This window comes from Aethalodelphis obliquidens, unplaced genomic scaffold (genome assembly GCF_003676395.1).
Source record: "Aethalodelphis obliquidens isolate GAN/ISIS:26980383/991018 unplaced genomic scaffold, ASM367639v1 scaffold26, whole genome shotgun sequence".
In the NCBI taxonomy this organism is placed as follows: Eukaryota; Metazoa; Chordata; class Mammalia; order Artiodactyla; family Delphinidae; genus Aethalodelphis; species Aethalodelphis obliquidens.
The window spans coordinates 3,908,894-3,923,348 of record NW_020837970.1 but is presented as its reverse complement, the minus strand read 5'-3'; the positions used below and the strand labels follow the sequence as shown (position 1 = coordinate 3,923,348).

The window sequence follows — 14,455 nt, the reverse complement described above, 5'->3', positions numbered from 1 at the left end:
AAAGAGGCTGAATGATCAATATAATGAACAAAGTTGCTGTAACTGATACTGCAGATTGGCTCTCTTAAAACCCACTCCTACTCCTACCACATCCTACCCCGTTATAAATTCATTTGTCTTTATTATAAAGACTATAAAGTTAAAACTATATTTCTCTTCTTTTAGCTAGAATTCTTTATATGAACTATGTTACCTCCAACAGTCATCACCCCCACTTCAAGGTGTGAAGATGGAAGTGAGCAAAATGAGATAGCAGTCAGAGTTACCATAATAGGACTTGAGCAGTGTGAGGGCAGCTTGGTTCTCTGGCCTTCCTGGAAGTTCTGTATGCCACCTGATGGCCTATAGTAAATCCCTTGTAGTTTGTTTTATCTGTAGGTAAGAACCTTGGCCATCTGGGTGTTGTTAAGGCGATATTTTGAATGCTTTGAAGATTCTGGCCTACCTGGAGCTTGTATTAGAATTGAACAAAGTTTGTTAGATTAGCAAATGATTTAAAATTTACATCGGTCCTAATTGAATAGATAGATGATACAGCAAAAATGGGTGATGACTGTAAAATTCTTTGTATTTTTTGAAATTTTTCATAATAAAATGTTGGGGAAATTAAACCTTGTAGGAAAGGACTTTAACTGCTTCAAGTAAATTTGAATTTCCCTGAAATACTCTGATTGTCATTGCTAGATTATTGTTCTGAAAAATATTTATCAATGATTTGAACACAAGTTTCTAGAATGATTCATAGTTGGTACAAATTATACAGATGACAAATTTAATAAACTGAGATATGCAAAAATTTTTTATATCAGCTATTTTCAAAGTTAATGCGTTAATTCTGACTACAGAAACAAGGTGGTAAATATATATTAATTAAAATAAGTAATAGGAGGCAATCCAAGGGTAACATGTACTTTGTGTAACTATTAGTTTTTAAAGGATGGGGCAAGTGTTACCTTGAAAAGCCTTAATTTTTCAGTTTTATTTCATATCGTAACACTAAGCTTAATCAAACTCTGTCCTACCCTCTCTTTATAAATCTGCTGTAAAGACATAGTTACTGAATTAACTTTTATATGTATTGTGATTTAGGAAGAAGCAGAAGAGAAATCGAGAAAGCAAAAGGAGTTGAAGCAAAATTTTATGGAACAAATGGCCTTGAAGGAACTAGTACTTCAGGCTGCAAAAGAGGAAGAGGAGATCTTTAGAAAAGCTATGCTGGCGAAATTTGCTGAGGATGATCGAATAGAATTAATGAATGCTCAGAAGCAAAGAATGAAGCAACTAGAACACAAGAGGGCTGTGGAAAAACTTATTGAAGAGCGTCGCAACCAGTTCCTTGCAGAAAAAGTAAGGAAAAGTATTTTGGGTTTTTTTTTTGTAATTATCATTGAATAACAACCAGCTAATTTATTTATCCACTAAACATTTAACTGAGAACCGTTTATGTGCCAGATGTTAGATATCCATTTACTAATCATATGATATATAAATTTTCTGACCACTTGTTAATCAATGAATCTAGAAAATATTTATTGATGCTTTCTGTGTGTTAGACATTGGTTGGTGTTGAGAACACAAAGATAAATATGACTAAGTCCATATCATCTATGAGTTTTTGGTGGTGTTTAAGAAAAATACCTTAAAAACAATGATTATAAAGATATATCAAGTGCATGTGATGATAATTATACAGACATGGACATCTTGGTATGGCAGAGAGGAGACAGATCATGAATGCCCTGGCTGCTATTCTAATGGTGGACTTTATCCAGGGAGACCCACTGAAGAATTAAGAAAGCTACATGATAAGATCTGCACTTGGAAGGATGACTCAGGTAGCAGTGTTGAGGACAGATGTGAGGGGAGTAAGACCAGAGACAGGAAGATCAGTAAGGAAGTTATTATAGTTATCCCAGTGATAGGTGATGAAAACCCATGTGAACAGAGAAGGGATCCATCTGTGAGATGTTAGGAAGGTAGAGTTGATGGGGCTTGGTGACCAATTAGTTCTGGAGAGTTGAAAGAAGAATTAGGCTACTACTAATAAATAATGCTATTATGTACTTCCATCTTCAGTGAGTGGTGATGTGCTACAGAAAGTGTATGTACAAAGAAAAACAGATTTTGAGGGAGTATATAATTCCATTTTGTCCACATTGATTTTGAGGCCCAGGGGAAGATTTCTTAGTTGGAAATGTGGATTTAAGAATTGGTGAGGAAACTAGGTTTGTGACTTTGGACACATTGATTTGTGTATTCGTGTTTCATCCGTAAAACTGAAATAATACTTTAAGAACCAAATAAGAAAATGTGTAAGTGTTTTGAAAAGATAAAGAACTCTAAATATGAAAAGTACAGATTAGGCATATGGCAAATATTTTTAAGTAGTAATAGAAGTGGTAGTAATAATAACTAACATTTACTGAGCATTTTCATATGTCATTCACTATTCTATACTCATTACAAGCAAAGTAATAACTTTTAACTTTCAACCCTGTGAATTAGGTACTATTACTACCCCCATTTTAAAGATGTGGAAACTGAGGCATAGAGATTATATGTATTGCCCAAGGTTTCACAGCAAGTAAGTGGCAGAGCTGGGATTATTAAATTAATATCATAATGCTGATCTTTCCTGCATGGGTAGACAAAAAGAAATCTCAAGATATTCTTATAATCAACAGATACTGATCTGCTAGGCATTCTGCTGAGTGTTGGTGAGGGAATCAAAACAAATAAAAGCTCATTCTGGTAGCTTCTAATCTAGCAAAAGAAAATAAGGTCTAGATACCCAAAAGACTCAACTATATATAGCACTATATTAAGAATATATTTCTTAAATGTACAATGTAAACATTTGTAGAATGTGGTAGTGTGGGATTTACTAGTGTGCAATACCTTTACGACAGAACTATGTGGACTTATCTGGAAATACATACAAAATGAATAAAAGAAGACAGAGGAAGGCTATTCCAAGTTGGCAGCATATGGAATTATCAAATGGAGAAACCTGAATAGTAGGCAGAGGAGTTTGGACATGATACAGTAGAAACTGGTTATCATAATATGGTGTTTAACAAGAGGAGAAAGTAGTAATTTAAGAGTGAAGAGATGACCTGGAATAGGTTAACAGAGCAGTGGAAGGAGAGAGAAAGGGTAGAGTTTAAATATTTTTAAAGGAAGAATAGATGAGACTTGTATGATTATTTTGGACCATATAAGGTAGAATGGAGGAAGGAGTCAAAATAACTCTCAAAGTTTCAAACATGAGAAACTCAAGGAATACAAGTGCTGTTGTTTTGAATTGGAGCAAAAAGATATAATGACTTCATTTTTAGTCATACTGAGTTTGAAATAGAAACGCAAGTTGAAAAATCCTGAAGGCAGTTGAACAGAAGAAAACTTAGGTCAAGTATTCTTAGACAAGCATGTCTGTCATTAAGTAGCACAGAGAGTTTCAAACTAAGGTGATTCTTCCAAATAATATATTATAATGAGAAATAATCAGAGGGCCAGTGACTGAGACTTGGAGAACATTCTAGTTAGGAGGTGGAAGTAGTGGAAAAAATTGCCAAGACCAAGAAATGGTCAGAAAGATAAAAGAATCTGGCAGTCATAGAAAACCAAGAGAGATCAGCTCTTTTGACTGCTGCAATGACGTGTTGAGAGACTTGAGGTTCAATTTTTGGCTTTCCTCTATACTTAATCAACTCTTTTTAAAAAATATATTTATTTATTTTGGCTGCGTCAGGTCTTAGTTGCGGCACGTGGGATCTTTTGTTGTGGCGTGCAGGCTCTTTGTTGCGGCGCCTGGGCTTCTCTCTAGTTGTGGAGTGCAGGCTTCTCTCTAGTTGTGGCCCATGGGCTTAGTTGCCCCGCAGCATGTGGGATCTTAGTTCCCTGACCAGGGATCGAACCCATGTCCCCTGCATTGGAAGGCGGAGTCTTAACCACTGGACCACCAGGAAAGTCCCCTTACGCCGTAGTTCTTTTGTCATATTTCCAGATGCCTAAAGGACACAGTTGGAAATCTTGTGGGTGCCTTAGAATTTAGGTTTCCAAAAGTGAATGTAACAGACAAACCTCCAATTTCTGTAGCCTGAATCTTGGTTAAAGACAGGCTTCAGTGACTGAGTGAATATGCTGTCACCTAGGAATCATTCCTGGACTCTTCCTATTTCTTACGTAATAATTTTTAGTCAGCCACCAAATCCTATTGATTCCACCTCAACAGTCCTATTGATTTTACCTCTTAAATTCAGTTTCTCTTCTTCATAACTTAATTTAGACATTCAGTATCATTCTGTGGACTACTGAAATTGACTTATAATTGGTCTCCTTGTGGCGTCTGCTACCAGTTAGCAAGGTATAAAAAAAATCTCATTATGTCCTCCTCCTGCTTAACTTAAGTGGATTCCTACTGGATAAAACTTCAATTCTGTAGCTTTGATATAAACCAACCATTATCTACTGTAACCTTTAAGGGAGATAATTACCTTTAAAGCACCTAGCATTTTGCCTGGTCAGAGCAAAGTGATCAAGGAGACTGAAAATTAAAAGCCTTTTGAAATTGACCAGAAAACTTTGAATACTCCTTGTATAGAAAGAGGTAGAACCAGTGACTGTGACTGTCCTACTATCTCATGGCTTACAGAGCTAATCTGAAAGCTATTGGAAAAGTTAGCAAGACAGCTATAAATGGAAGAAATCTGAAAATATTACCTAAAGCATAAATACTTTTACAAAAAATTTATATCTTAATTTTTTTAAAATTGTAAACGTTCCCAATATGAAGCTGTGGGCTTAATTTCAATATCAGTGAGATTGGGTCGCATTTCTGTTCTGGTCCAAGGGCAAGGATGAATTTTCATGATCATAGAATCATGAATCCATTCTATTACACAATCATATAAGGCTCTGTTTTTTTTTTTTGTTCTCATGAACAAATTGGTTTCATACCTTTCTAAAATATTTACCCTAATTAACTATAAAAATGTTTTTTAGGATGAACAGTTAATGTGGTCTACCACATCCTAAAAAGGGAGATCCTGTATTACACCCAAATTAGAGCCCATGTACATCACTGGACAAAAATCTAATGAGTGAATTTTTCTCATAACATTATAGAACTTCTTGCACCTCCCTATTATAAGGAATAGATCAGTTAGGATCGTGCTTGGCTACAAGTAGTCTCAAATTAACAGTGGCTTAGTAGATAGTTTACTATTCCCTCACATGAAAGTCTAGAAATTGAGACTTTATTCATAGTCTTCAGGAACCCAGGCTCCTTCTAGCTTTTCGTTATGGCTTCTGTAGGCTATAGCCATCATCTTCATGGTTTAAATTAGATCTTCAACCTTCATATCCATGTTTCAAGCAGCAGATGGAAGAAGTGCAGAAGGGACAAAGGATATAAGATTGATTCCTGGAAACTGCCACCTGACACTTTTGCTTATATTCCATTGGCAAAATCCTAGTCCTGTTGTGACCACATTTGACCCTAAAGGAGTGTTAGAAATGTAGTCTAAAAAAAAAATCAGGTATAGTGATTCTATGGTAGATTCTATTACCCTGTTTCATCTTAGATATAAAATAATTAAGAGCAACTCAACCCTTTGATTCAGTAGCAACATGGGTGAAAGTGTAAGTCTTTTCTCAATTAGCTGTCAGTGATACTTCTAATTCTGTAATACAAATGAATCTGACATGATAGTAGACAAAATATTCTCAGGAGAAGCAATTCCAGGTTTAACTGGCATTGGATATGGCTGTGTCCTAGCATTCCTCTGTATTTTCATTCAATAACTTTAAAGAGATTATATTGAAGCTTGCCTCTCACTGTAGCAAAAAAGACAGATATCCTGCTTTCTGGTTTACATGACTTTAGTTATTTCAAACAAAAGTTTAGCATTAATACTGCTTTAAAGTAATTCTTGGCAGAAATTCATCAATGTTTTTTCAGTGGTCTGCCTTTAGTATCCTTCACTATCCAATAGGACTATTTGGATATATTTCCATAAGAGTTCTTTTAAGCCCTAAAACGTGTTAAAGCTAGTCAGCTCTTCCATATTTATATGGCACAGAAGTTTGGTGTGGTTGTCTATCAGACGTTTGTTTGTTTATTTTTGGCTGTGTTGGGTCTTTGTTGTGGCACGCGGGGGCTATTCTTCGTTGTGGTGTGCTGGCTTCTCACTGCGGTGGCTCCTCTTGTTGCAGAGCAGGGCTCTAGGCACGCAGGCTTCAGTAGTTGCAGCTCATGGGCTCTAGGGTGCAGGCTCAGTAGTTGTGGCGCAGGGGCTTAGTTGCTCCACAGCATGTGGGATCCTTCCAGACCAGAGCTCAAACCCATGCCCCCTTCATTGGCAGGCGGATTCTTAACCACTGCGCCCTCTATCAGAACTCTTGCCTGTTGGAACTCTTGCTCTTACTCTTGTGCTTCATACAGGCTTTACAAAACTTTATATGGCAGTACTTACCTTTTAGATATCCCTATTCTGTTTTATCTACCTTTTTTTTCATCTTACACTGTAAGCTGCTTTCAGTACCTGGAGTATGGTAAGCACGCAATAAATATTTGTTGAATTAATTAGGAAATAATTTCTTTGAATCTTTTTTCCTTGGTAATGAAGATACTTGTCCTGAAAATATGTACTTGCCTCCCTAAAATCCCAGTCATAGCTGGGATTTTTCTTGTAACTTTAAAGAAATAGTGACTGTAATATATACATATATATATATATATAATAAGGTAAAAGATATATTATTATCTAGTACTTATCAGTTTTATCTGATTTACTGCAAGAGTAAATTAGACAAATTTATCGGACACATTCTTAGTTTAATGTGTTTTCTGACAATAAAATAAATTTTATTTATATTTCCAGCAACGTGAACTGGAGGAATGGCAGTTGCAGCAAAGAAGGCAAGGATGTATTAATGAAATTATTGAAGAAGAAAGACTAAAACTTCTCAAAGAACATGCTACAAAATTACTAGGATATCTCCCTAAAGTAAGTGACATTTAACATATAACCTCTAATAGTGGGGAAAAAAACATGGTATTAAGATTTCAGAGGGAAACTGAAGATGGTGGAGTAGAAGGATGTGCACTCGCTCCCTCTTGTGAGAGCACCAGAATCACAACTGCTGAACAATCATCAACAGGAAGACACTGGAACGCACCAAAAAAGATACCCCACATCCAAAGACAAAGGAGAAGCCACAATGAGATGGTAGGAGGGGCACAATCACAATAAAATCAAATCCCATAACTGCTGGGTGGGTGACTCACAAACTGGAGAACACTTACACCACAGAAGTCCACCCACCCACTGGAGTGAAGGTTCTGAGCCCCACATCAGGCTTCCCAACCTGGGTCTGAATGTTTGCTCATTAGACACAGAACTGAGGCAAGAGCCAATCCCATGCATGAATCTGGCAAAGCTCAACCTCTTCACCCTGACCTCCCTCATATCATACATACTATAGGGCTGTTTCAAAACAAGGGTAGAGGGTATAGTATGGATTAAATTAATTCCTATTCAGCCCATCAAAGCAGTAGTACTTGTAGTAATAAAGCAGAAGAGCCCAGATTCCTATGACAAGTTCTAACACAGGATCTGGTAAATCAGGAAATCAGGTCAGGCTAAGAATATTTTGTATATATCAAGTAATAATTTCAGAAAATTTTTTTTCATAAATATATTAGATCTTGTTATCTTGGAAATAACTTTACAAACCTCATGTCTGTATATCTGTTAGCGTTAATGAACATTTAGTGAATTATTCTGGCATTCACAGTAACCCACAAAATATTTTTCTTGTAGGGAGTATTCAAAAAAGAGGATGATATTGATATGCTTGGTGAAGAGTTTAGAAAAGCATATCAGAAAAGGAGTGAAATTTGTGAAGAGAAGTGATATCATCAAAATTTGGTAAACCTGGATTCTTTTGTATGTTACCACTAGATGTCAGTGTAACTTCTGTTTTACAGTTCGGTGAGGGTAGGAATCCATTCTTTGTCTTTGGATTTTCTAAAACATCTGTATTTCATCATTTATAAACAATTATTTATAAGAAAACATTTGTTTTTGATAAAAATTAAATTACTGAGTATTTTTTCACTGCAAAATTAATGGCAAAGTTAATTGCTTTTAATCAAACTGTTGTTTTTGTACTAATAATTTGAAGATCTGAATTCTGCACCACACTCCATATAGAGGAATATATATATATATAAAATCCAACAACCCAGGGGACTAACCTCTTCATACCACTTCTATCTATGTTGGTGTCTTGGAACTTTACTTCCCTTATTTGGCTAGGGAAAACTTTACTTTTCTCCTCTCACAGTAGACAGGAAAAGAGTGAGGAATTTCAACGTGCTTTACTAGCGAATGCACTTAATTGTCAGTAAGAACACAAACAGTTTCTCTCATATAAACATCATTTAAAACCTAGAGTTACATCTCTAGAACATAAGTGCAGTTGAAAAAGGGCTAGATGGTCGTAAGAAAGATATCAAAAGTTAAATTCCTATTGCTTTTTTTTATAAAATATTTCCATTTTGTAATAGATATCAATTTTACATACCCAGATCTACACAGGGAATTTGGAATTATTTTGATTTATCAAGTATCTTCATTTCTTAGAGTAAAAATAATTCAAACCATTACAACTTAAGTTAAATAAAGGGTATATCCACCAGGCTATAGGTTAAAAGGTAGATCACTTATTTCCCCATTCGAGTGCCTTCATAAATTCCTCTTCAGTGAAAGACAACATCTTGGCAGCTTCAATATGCATCTGTGTTTAAAAACAAATATTGTCTAATTTAGTGTTAAGAGTAGACCACAGAACAACAGGAAATTTATAAAAGTGTGTGTATAATATGCTATCAAATTAAGTTTTGTTGTAGGAATATGTAATTCTAATTACAGTGTGACATTTGAAATGGTCAGCCTCTAAAAACCTGCGTTCACTGCTGGTATTGTACCAACCTGTTGAGAGAACAATTCAATAATATTGTAATACCTAATCTTTGCAAAAAGGGACAGTGGCAAAGCCATGAATTCATATCCTCTTACCACTGGGTAACTCGTGTAGTGAACAGAACAAAAGTGGTTTGTAATCAGTTTTCACTCTTCAGGAGGCAAACGGATCCCCTAAGTTATTTCTATATATGGTATCTTCTTTAGTTAGGGAGTATCCATATTGTATTTAGTAGTCCTATTTCTACATTTCTAATTTACTTGCATTGATGTATAGGTAAAATTTTGTGACTAAGCATGTCAAAATAAACATATCTAAAGTAGAAATACTAAATATCTTAGTAGAAAGAGCCAAATAACATCTACGATTTATTTTAACTTTGTTTTTTAGGATAAACTCACCTTCTGCCTTTTCAAAACATCGATTAATTTTAATTGTTTCTTGAACCCTATCATTAATTCTCCTTTTTGTCTTTCTAGCTTCTTGTTTTCTGATTTTAACACTTCAATTTTTTTGTGTTCTTCATTTGCTATATCCTGCAAAAAGAAAAAAATAATCCCATTTATTCTTTGCAGTATTTGAATGGAAAAAATGATATCAGCAATAAAAGCTATTTTTAGTTTTTGCATTACTAAATTACTGTAACTCTGATAACTTTTAATGATGCTCACACCTCTAGCATTTTAAAAAACGTTTTTAAAATAACAACTCAGTTCTAATTCCAATAATGCCAAAGTAGCTTATATTTGAAGGCAGAGATGAGTAATCAGTAGTAGGCAGAAACTGGAGACGGTTATGATCCTTGAAAAAAATGGAAGCATACTGGTTGAGATCCACATTCAGCTGGTTTCTGAGAGCACTTTTCAGTTCATTGGTTCACAGGGACAGACCTGAAGCAAAAAGTATCAGTCTTATTGGGCTAAGGAATTGGACAGCATGGCTGCCACGATGGTAGAAATTTCCAGGTGGGAAATCCCTCAAAATCTGCATACACAGTTCCCTCAAATCCTTGGCACCTAAATAACACGTGCAGGGTGAGACTCCTAGGAACCCATGAAAGGTAACAGTCGTGGTCTAAAGAGCTGAGCAGAGAATTCAGCCACTGCCCATGATAAGGAAGACCGAGTTTGTAATCTTGGTAAAAATTAATTGGATGAGCTCTGCAGCAATTTGGACAATGGAGAAAAAGGACCAGTGAACTCTAAGACAAGTAAGTAGAAACTATGTAAGTAGAGGAACATCTGGTACTTGGAAAAAATGTGAAAGGATGTCTTTCATGCAAAAAGGGAAATGATACCAGAAGGAAATCTGAATCTACATACACACACATTTTAAAAAAAAGTATCAGAAATAGTAACACGTGGTAAATACTAGTAGTGTTTTTCGTTAAAAACTTCTCTTTAAAAGATAATTGACAGTGGGTTAGATTTGGTTGCCAAGATGGCAGAGTAAGACCCTGAGCTCAACTCCTCCCATGGGCACACCAAAATTACAACTATGTACAGAACAACTATTGATGAGAAAGACCTGAATCTAACAGAAAAGATCTTCTCCAACCAAGGATATAAAAAAGGAACCACAATAAGATAGGTAGAAGGAGTGGAGGTGCAGTATTGTCAGGACCCATACCCCAGATGGGCAACCCACAAATGGGAGGCTAATTACAATTACAGAGGTTCTCCCTAAGGAGCAATGGGTCTAAGCCCCACATTGGGCTCCCCAGCCTGTGGGTCTTGTACTGGGAAGACAAGCCCCAGAATGTTTGGCTTTGAAGGCCAGTGGAGAGGAGACCCAGAGGGCTGTGGGAAATAGATATTCCACTCTTAAAGGGTGTACACAAAATCTCAAATGCTGCAGGACCCAGAAAAGAAGCAGTAATTTTTGAAAGGAGCCTGGGTCAGACCCACCTGCTAATCACCAAGAGGTTAGAGGCAACTGAAGTTCATCCTTGGGACATAGGCATTGGCAGCAGTCATTTGTGGGAGCCCATTCTATCACGTGGACACTGATGCTGGGAAGCACCACTTCAGAGTCCTCCTCTAGCTTACTAGCAATGGGACATGGCTCCACCCACCAGCCTGTCAGCACCAGTACTGGGAAGCCTCAGGCCAGGCAACTAGCTTGGTAGGGAAAAAGCCCCATCCACCACCAGCAGGCAGGCTATCTTAAGACCCCCTGAGCCCATAGCCACCTGGAACACAGCACAGCCCTGCCCACCAGAGGGCCCAGGACCCTGTCCCACACACACGAGCAGAAGCACTAGCCCCAGGATCCCCAGGGCCTTGCAGCCAGAGACCCTGGGACCCAGCTCCACCCACCAGTGGGCTGACACCAGCCCAGGACCACCACAGCTTGCCATGGCAGGACCCAGCCCAGCCACCAGCACTGGGTGCCTCCCTACCGCTAGACCCTGGCCCCGCCCACCAGCAGTCCAACACCATCTCTGAGACACATTGGGACCCTTGGCAAGATTCAACACACTTTCATGATAAAAAAACACTTAAAAAACAAGGAACAGAAGGATTCTATCTACTTCAACATGATAAAAGCCATATATTGACAAGCCCACAGCTAACATCAAACTCAGTGGTACAAGACTGAAAGCTTTCCCTCTAGGATCAGAGACAAGACAAGGATGTTCACTTTTGTCACTTTTATCCAACACAGTACTACTGCAAGTTCTGGTCAGAGCAGCTAGGGAATAAAAATAAAAGGCACCCAAATCAAAAAGAAGCAAGATTATCTCTGTTCACAGATGACATTGTCTTGTATGTACAAAACCTTATAGATTCCACAATTTATCCATCCGAATAAATTAATTTGGCAAAGTTGCATGATATAGAATCAACACACACACAAAACCAGTTGTGTTTCTATATACTACTAATGAACATTCCTAAAAAAAATTAAGAAAACAATTACAAATATAATACCATCAAAAAGAATAAAGTACTTAGGAATAAAAGTAACCAAGGAGGTGAAATGCTTTTACACTGAAAACTTCAAAACACTGCTGAAAGTATTTAAAGACAAACGAATGGAAGGATATTCTGTGGTCATAGATTAGAAGATGTCAATACTACCCAAAGAGATCTACAGATTCAGTATGATCTTTATCAAAACCCCAATGGCATTTTTACAGAGATAGATCCATGCTAGCTAATATTTATATGGAATCTCAAGGGAACGCAAATAGCCAAACAATTTTAATGAATAACACAAGTTGAAGATCTCACACTCCCCAATTTCAAAACTTATTACAAATCTATGGTAATCAAAATAATGTAATTACGGACATAAAGAAATATTTACCAATGTAATAAAGAGCCCCCAAATAAACCCTTGCATATAAAGTCTAATGATTTTTGACAAGGATGCCAAGACCATTCACTAGGAAAAGATGGCCTCTAACAAATTGAGCTGGGAAGCTAGATATCTCCATGCATAACAATGAAGCTGTACACCTATTTCATATCATATACAAAAATTAACTCAAATTTGGTCAAAGACCTACATGTAAACCCTAAAACTATAAACTATTAGAAGAAAATGTAGGGGAAATGATCATGACACTGGGTTTGGTTGTGGATTCTTGGGTATGAAACCAAAAGTACAGGCAAACAAAAGAAAAAAATAGATAAATTGGATTACATCAAAGGACACAATCAACAGAGTGAAAAAGAAACCTACAGAAAATATTTGTATATCATATACCTGATAAAGAGTTGATGTCCAGAATACAGAAATAACTCCTACAAATCAATAATTAAAACACAATCAATTAATAAATGGGCAAAGGACTTGAATAGATAATTCTCCAGAAAAGATATACAAATGGCTAACAAGCACATGAAAAGGTGGTCAACATTACTAATATTTAGGGAGATTCAAATCAAAACCACAATGAGATACCACCTAATAAACATAGGATGATGACTATTAAAAAAAAGCAACACAAAATAACAAGTTGGCAAGGATATGGAAAAATTGGAACCCTTGTGCACTGTTACTATGGATGTAAAATGGTGCAGCCACTATGGAAAAACAGTATGGTGGTTCCTCAAGTTAAAAATAGAATTACCATATGATCCAGCAATACTGCATCTAGGCAAATATCCAAAATCATTGAAAGCAGAGTCTTTAAGAGATACCCATACACTCAGGTTCATATCAGCATTATTCACAATAGCCAAAAGGTGGAAGCAACCCAGGTTGCTTTATCCAATGAATGGATAAACAAAACCTGTTACACACATACAATGGAATATTCAGCCTTAAAAAGGAATGATATTCTGATACATGCTACAACATGGATGAACCTTGAGAACATTATGCTAAGTGAAATAAGCCAGTCACAAAAAGACAAATAGTATATGATTCCACTTAACATTAGGTACCTAAAGTAGTCAAAATCATAAAGATAGAAAGTAGAATTGTGGTTGCCAGGGATCAGGGAGAGGGGGATGGGGAATTAGTTTTTAATGGACATAGGTTTTCAGTTTTTGCAAGATGAACAAGGAGTTCTGGAGTTTGGGTACACAACAGTATGAATGTATGTAACACTAGTGAACTGTAAACTTTCAAAAATTAGTGTAAATTTTATGTGTAGTGTAATACAAAGGTTTTTTTTTTTTAATTCAGAAAGTTCATTAACTCCTCAAAGCAAAAAAGTAACAATGTAGGGTGGAGTTTGTGTATAATAAATAAAATGTATGACAACAACAAAAAGGGGAGGAGAGAAGTATACTGCTGAAAGGTTCTTACATTATTCATAAAATGCTTGAAGGTAGACAATGATAAGTTAAAGGTGTATCTGATAAAAGATAAAATGTCCATAAAAAGAAGTGGAGATAATAATCCAGTAAAAGAGATAAAATGAAATTGTTAAAAATATTCAAAAGGAGAAAAATAAGAAACAGGAAGAAAGCATGAACATATAGCAAGTTAATAGAAGAGAACAAATAGCAAGTTAATAGAATAAAACCCAACCATTACTAATAATCATATTAAAGGTAATGGTCTAAGCCTCCTAATTAAAAAGTCAAATTGTCAGATTGGATTAAAACAATAGAAAAACAACTATATGTTGCCTACAAGAACATACAAAGGAGTTACAAATGAAGGGATGGAAAGGACAACACTAATGTCAAGACTAATTAAAAGAAATTACACGATTTCAGGATTTCTTTTCTTTCTTTTTTTTTTTTTGCGGCATGCGGGCCTCTCACTGTTGTGGCCTCTCCCATTGCGGAGCACAGGCTCCGGACGCACAGGCTCAGCGGCCATGGCTCACAGGCCCAGCCGCTCCGCGGCATCTTCCCGGTCGGGGGCACGAACCCGTGTTCCCTGCATCGGCAGGCGGACTCTCAACCACTGCACCACTAGGGAAGCCCCAGGATTTATTATAAAGGTATAATAAGACAATGTATTAACATGAAGACAGACATACAGATCAATGGAACAA

At 36.5% G+C, this 14,455-nt stretch overlaps 2 protein-coding genes across 8 annotated transcripts in view; one reads left to right on the top strand and one right to left on the bottom strand.

Moving 5' to 3' along the window:
- The window catches only part of MNS1 (meiosis specific nuclear structural 1), an 83,917-nt gene extending 75,755 nt beyond the window's left edge, over positions 1 to 8,162 (top strand). For all 5 annotated transcript variants that reach the window (XM_027123096.1, XM_027123095.1, XM_027123097.1 and 2 more), the window contains 3 exons: positions 1,090 to 1,347; positions 6,885 to 7,010; positions 7,827 to 8,162. In XM_027123096.1, the coding sequence (XP_026978897.1) occupies positions 1,090 to 1,347; positions 6,885 to 7,010; positions 7,827 to 7,919 (477 nt within the window). In that variant the 3' untranslated portion in view covers positions 7,920 to 8,162. The remainder of the gene's footprint in view (positions 1 to 1,089; positions 1,348 to 6,884; positions 7,011 to 7,826) is intronic.
- Positions 8,163 to 8,370: 208 nt separating this feature from the next.
- TEX9 (testis expressed 9) overlaps positions 8,371 to 14,455 on the bottom strand; it is a 217,420-nt gene continuing 211,335 nt past the window's right edge. For 2 of the 3 annotated variants that reach the window (XM_027123098.1, XM_027123100.1), the window contains 2 exons: positions 9,393 to 9,527; positions 8,371 to 8,805 (listed from right to left, as the gene is read on the bottom strand). In XM_027123098.1, coding sequence (XP_026978899.1) covers positions 8,728 to 8,805; positions 9,393 to 9,527 — 213 coding nt within the window. In that variant the 3' untranslated portion in view covers positions 8,371 to 8,727. The remainder of the gene's footprint in view (positions 8,806 to 9,392; positions 9,528 to 14,455) is intronic. The other variant, XM_027123101.1, reaches the window with a different exon arrangement.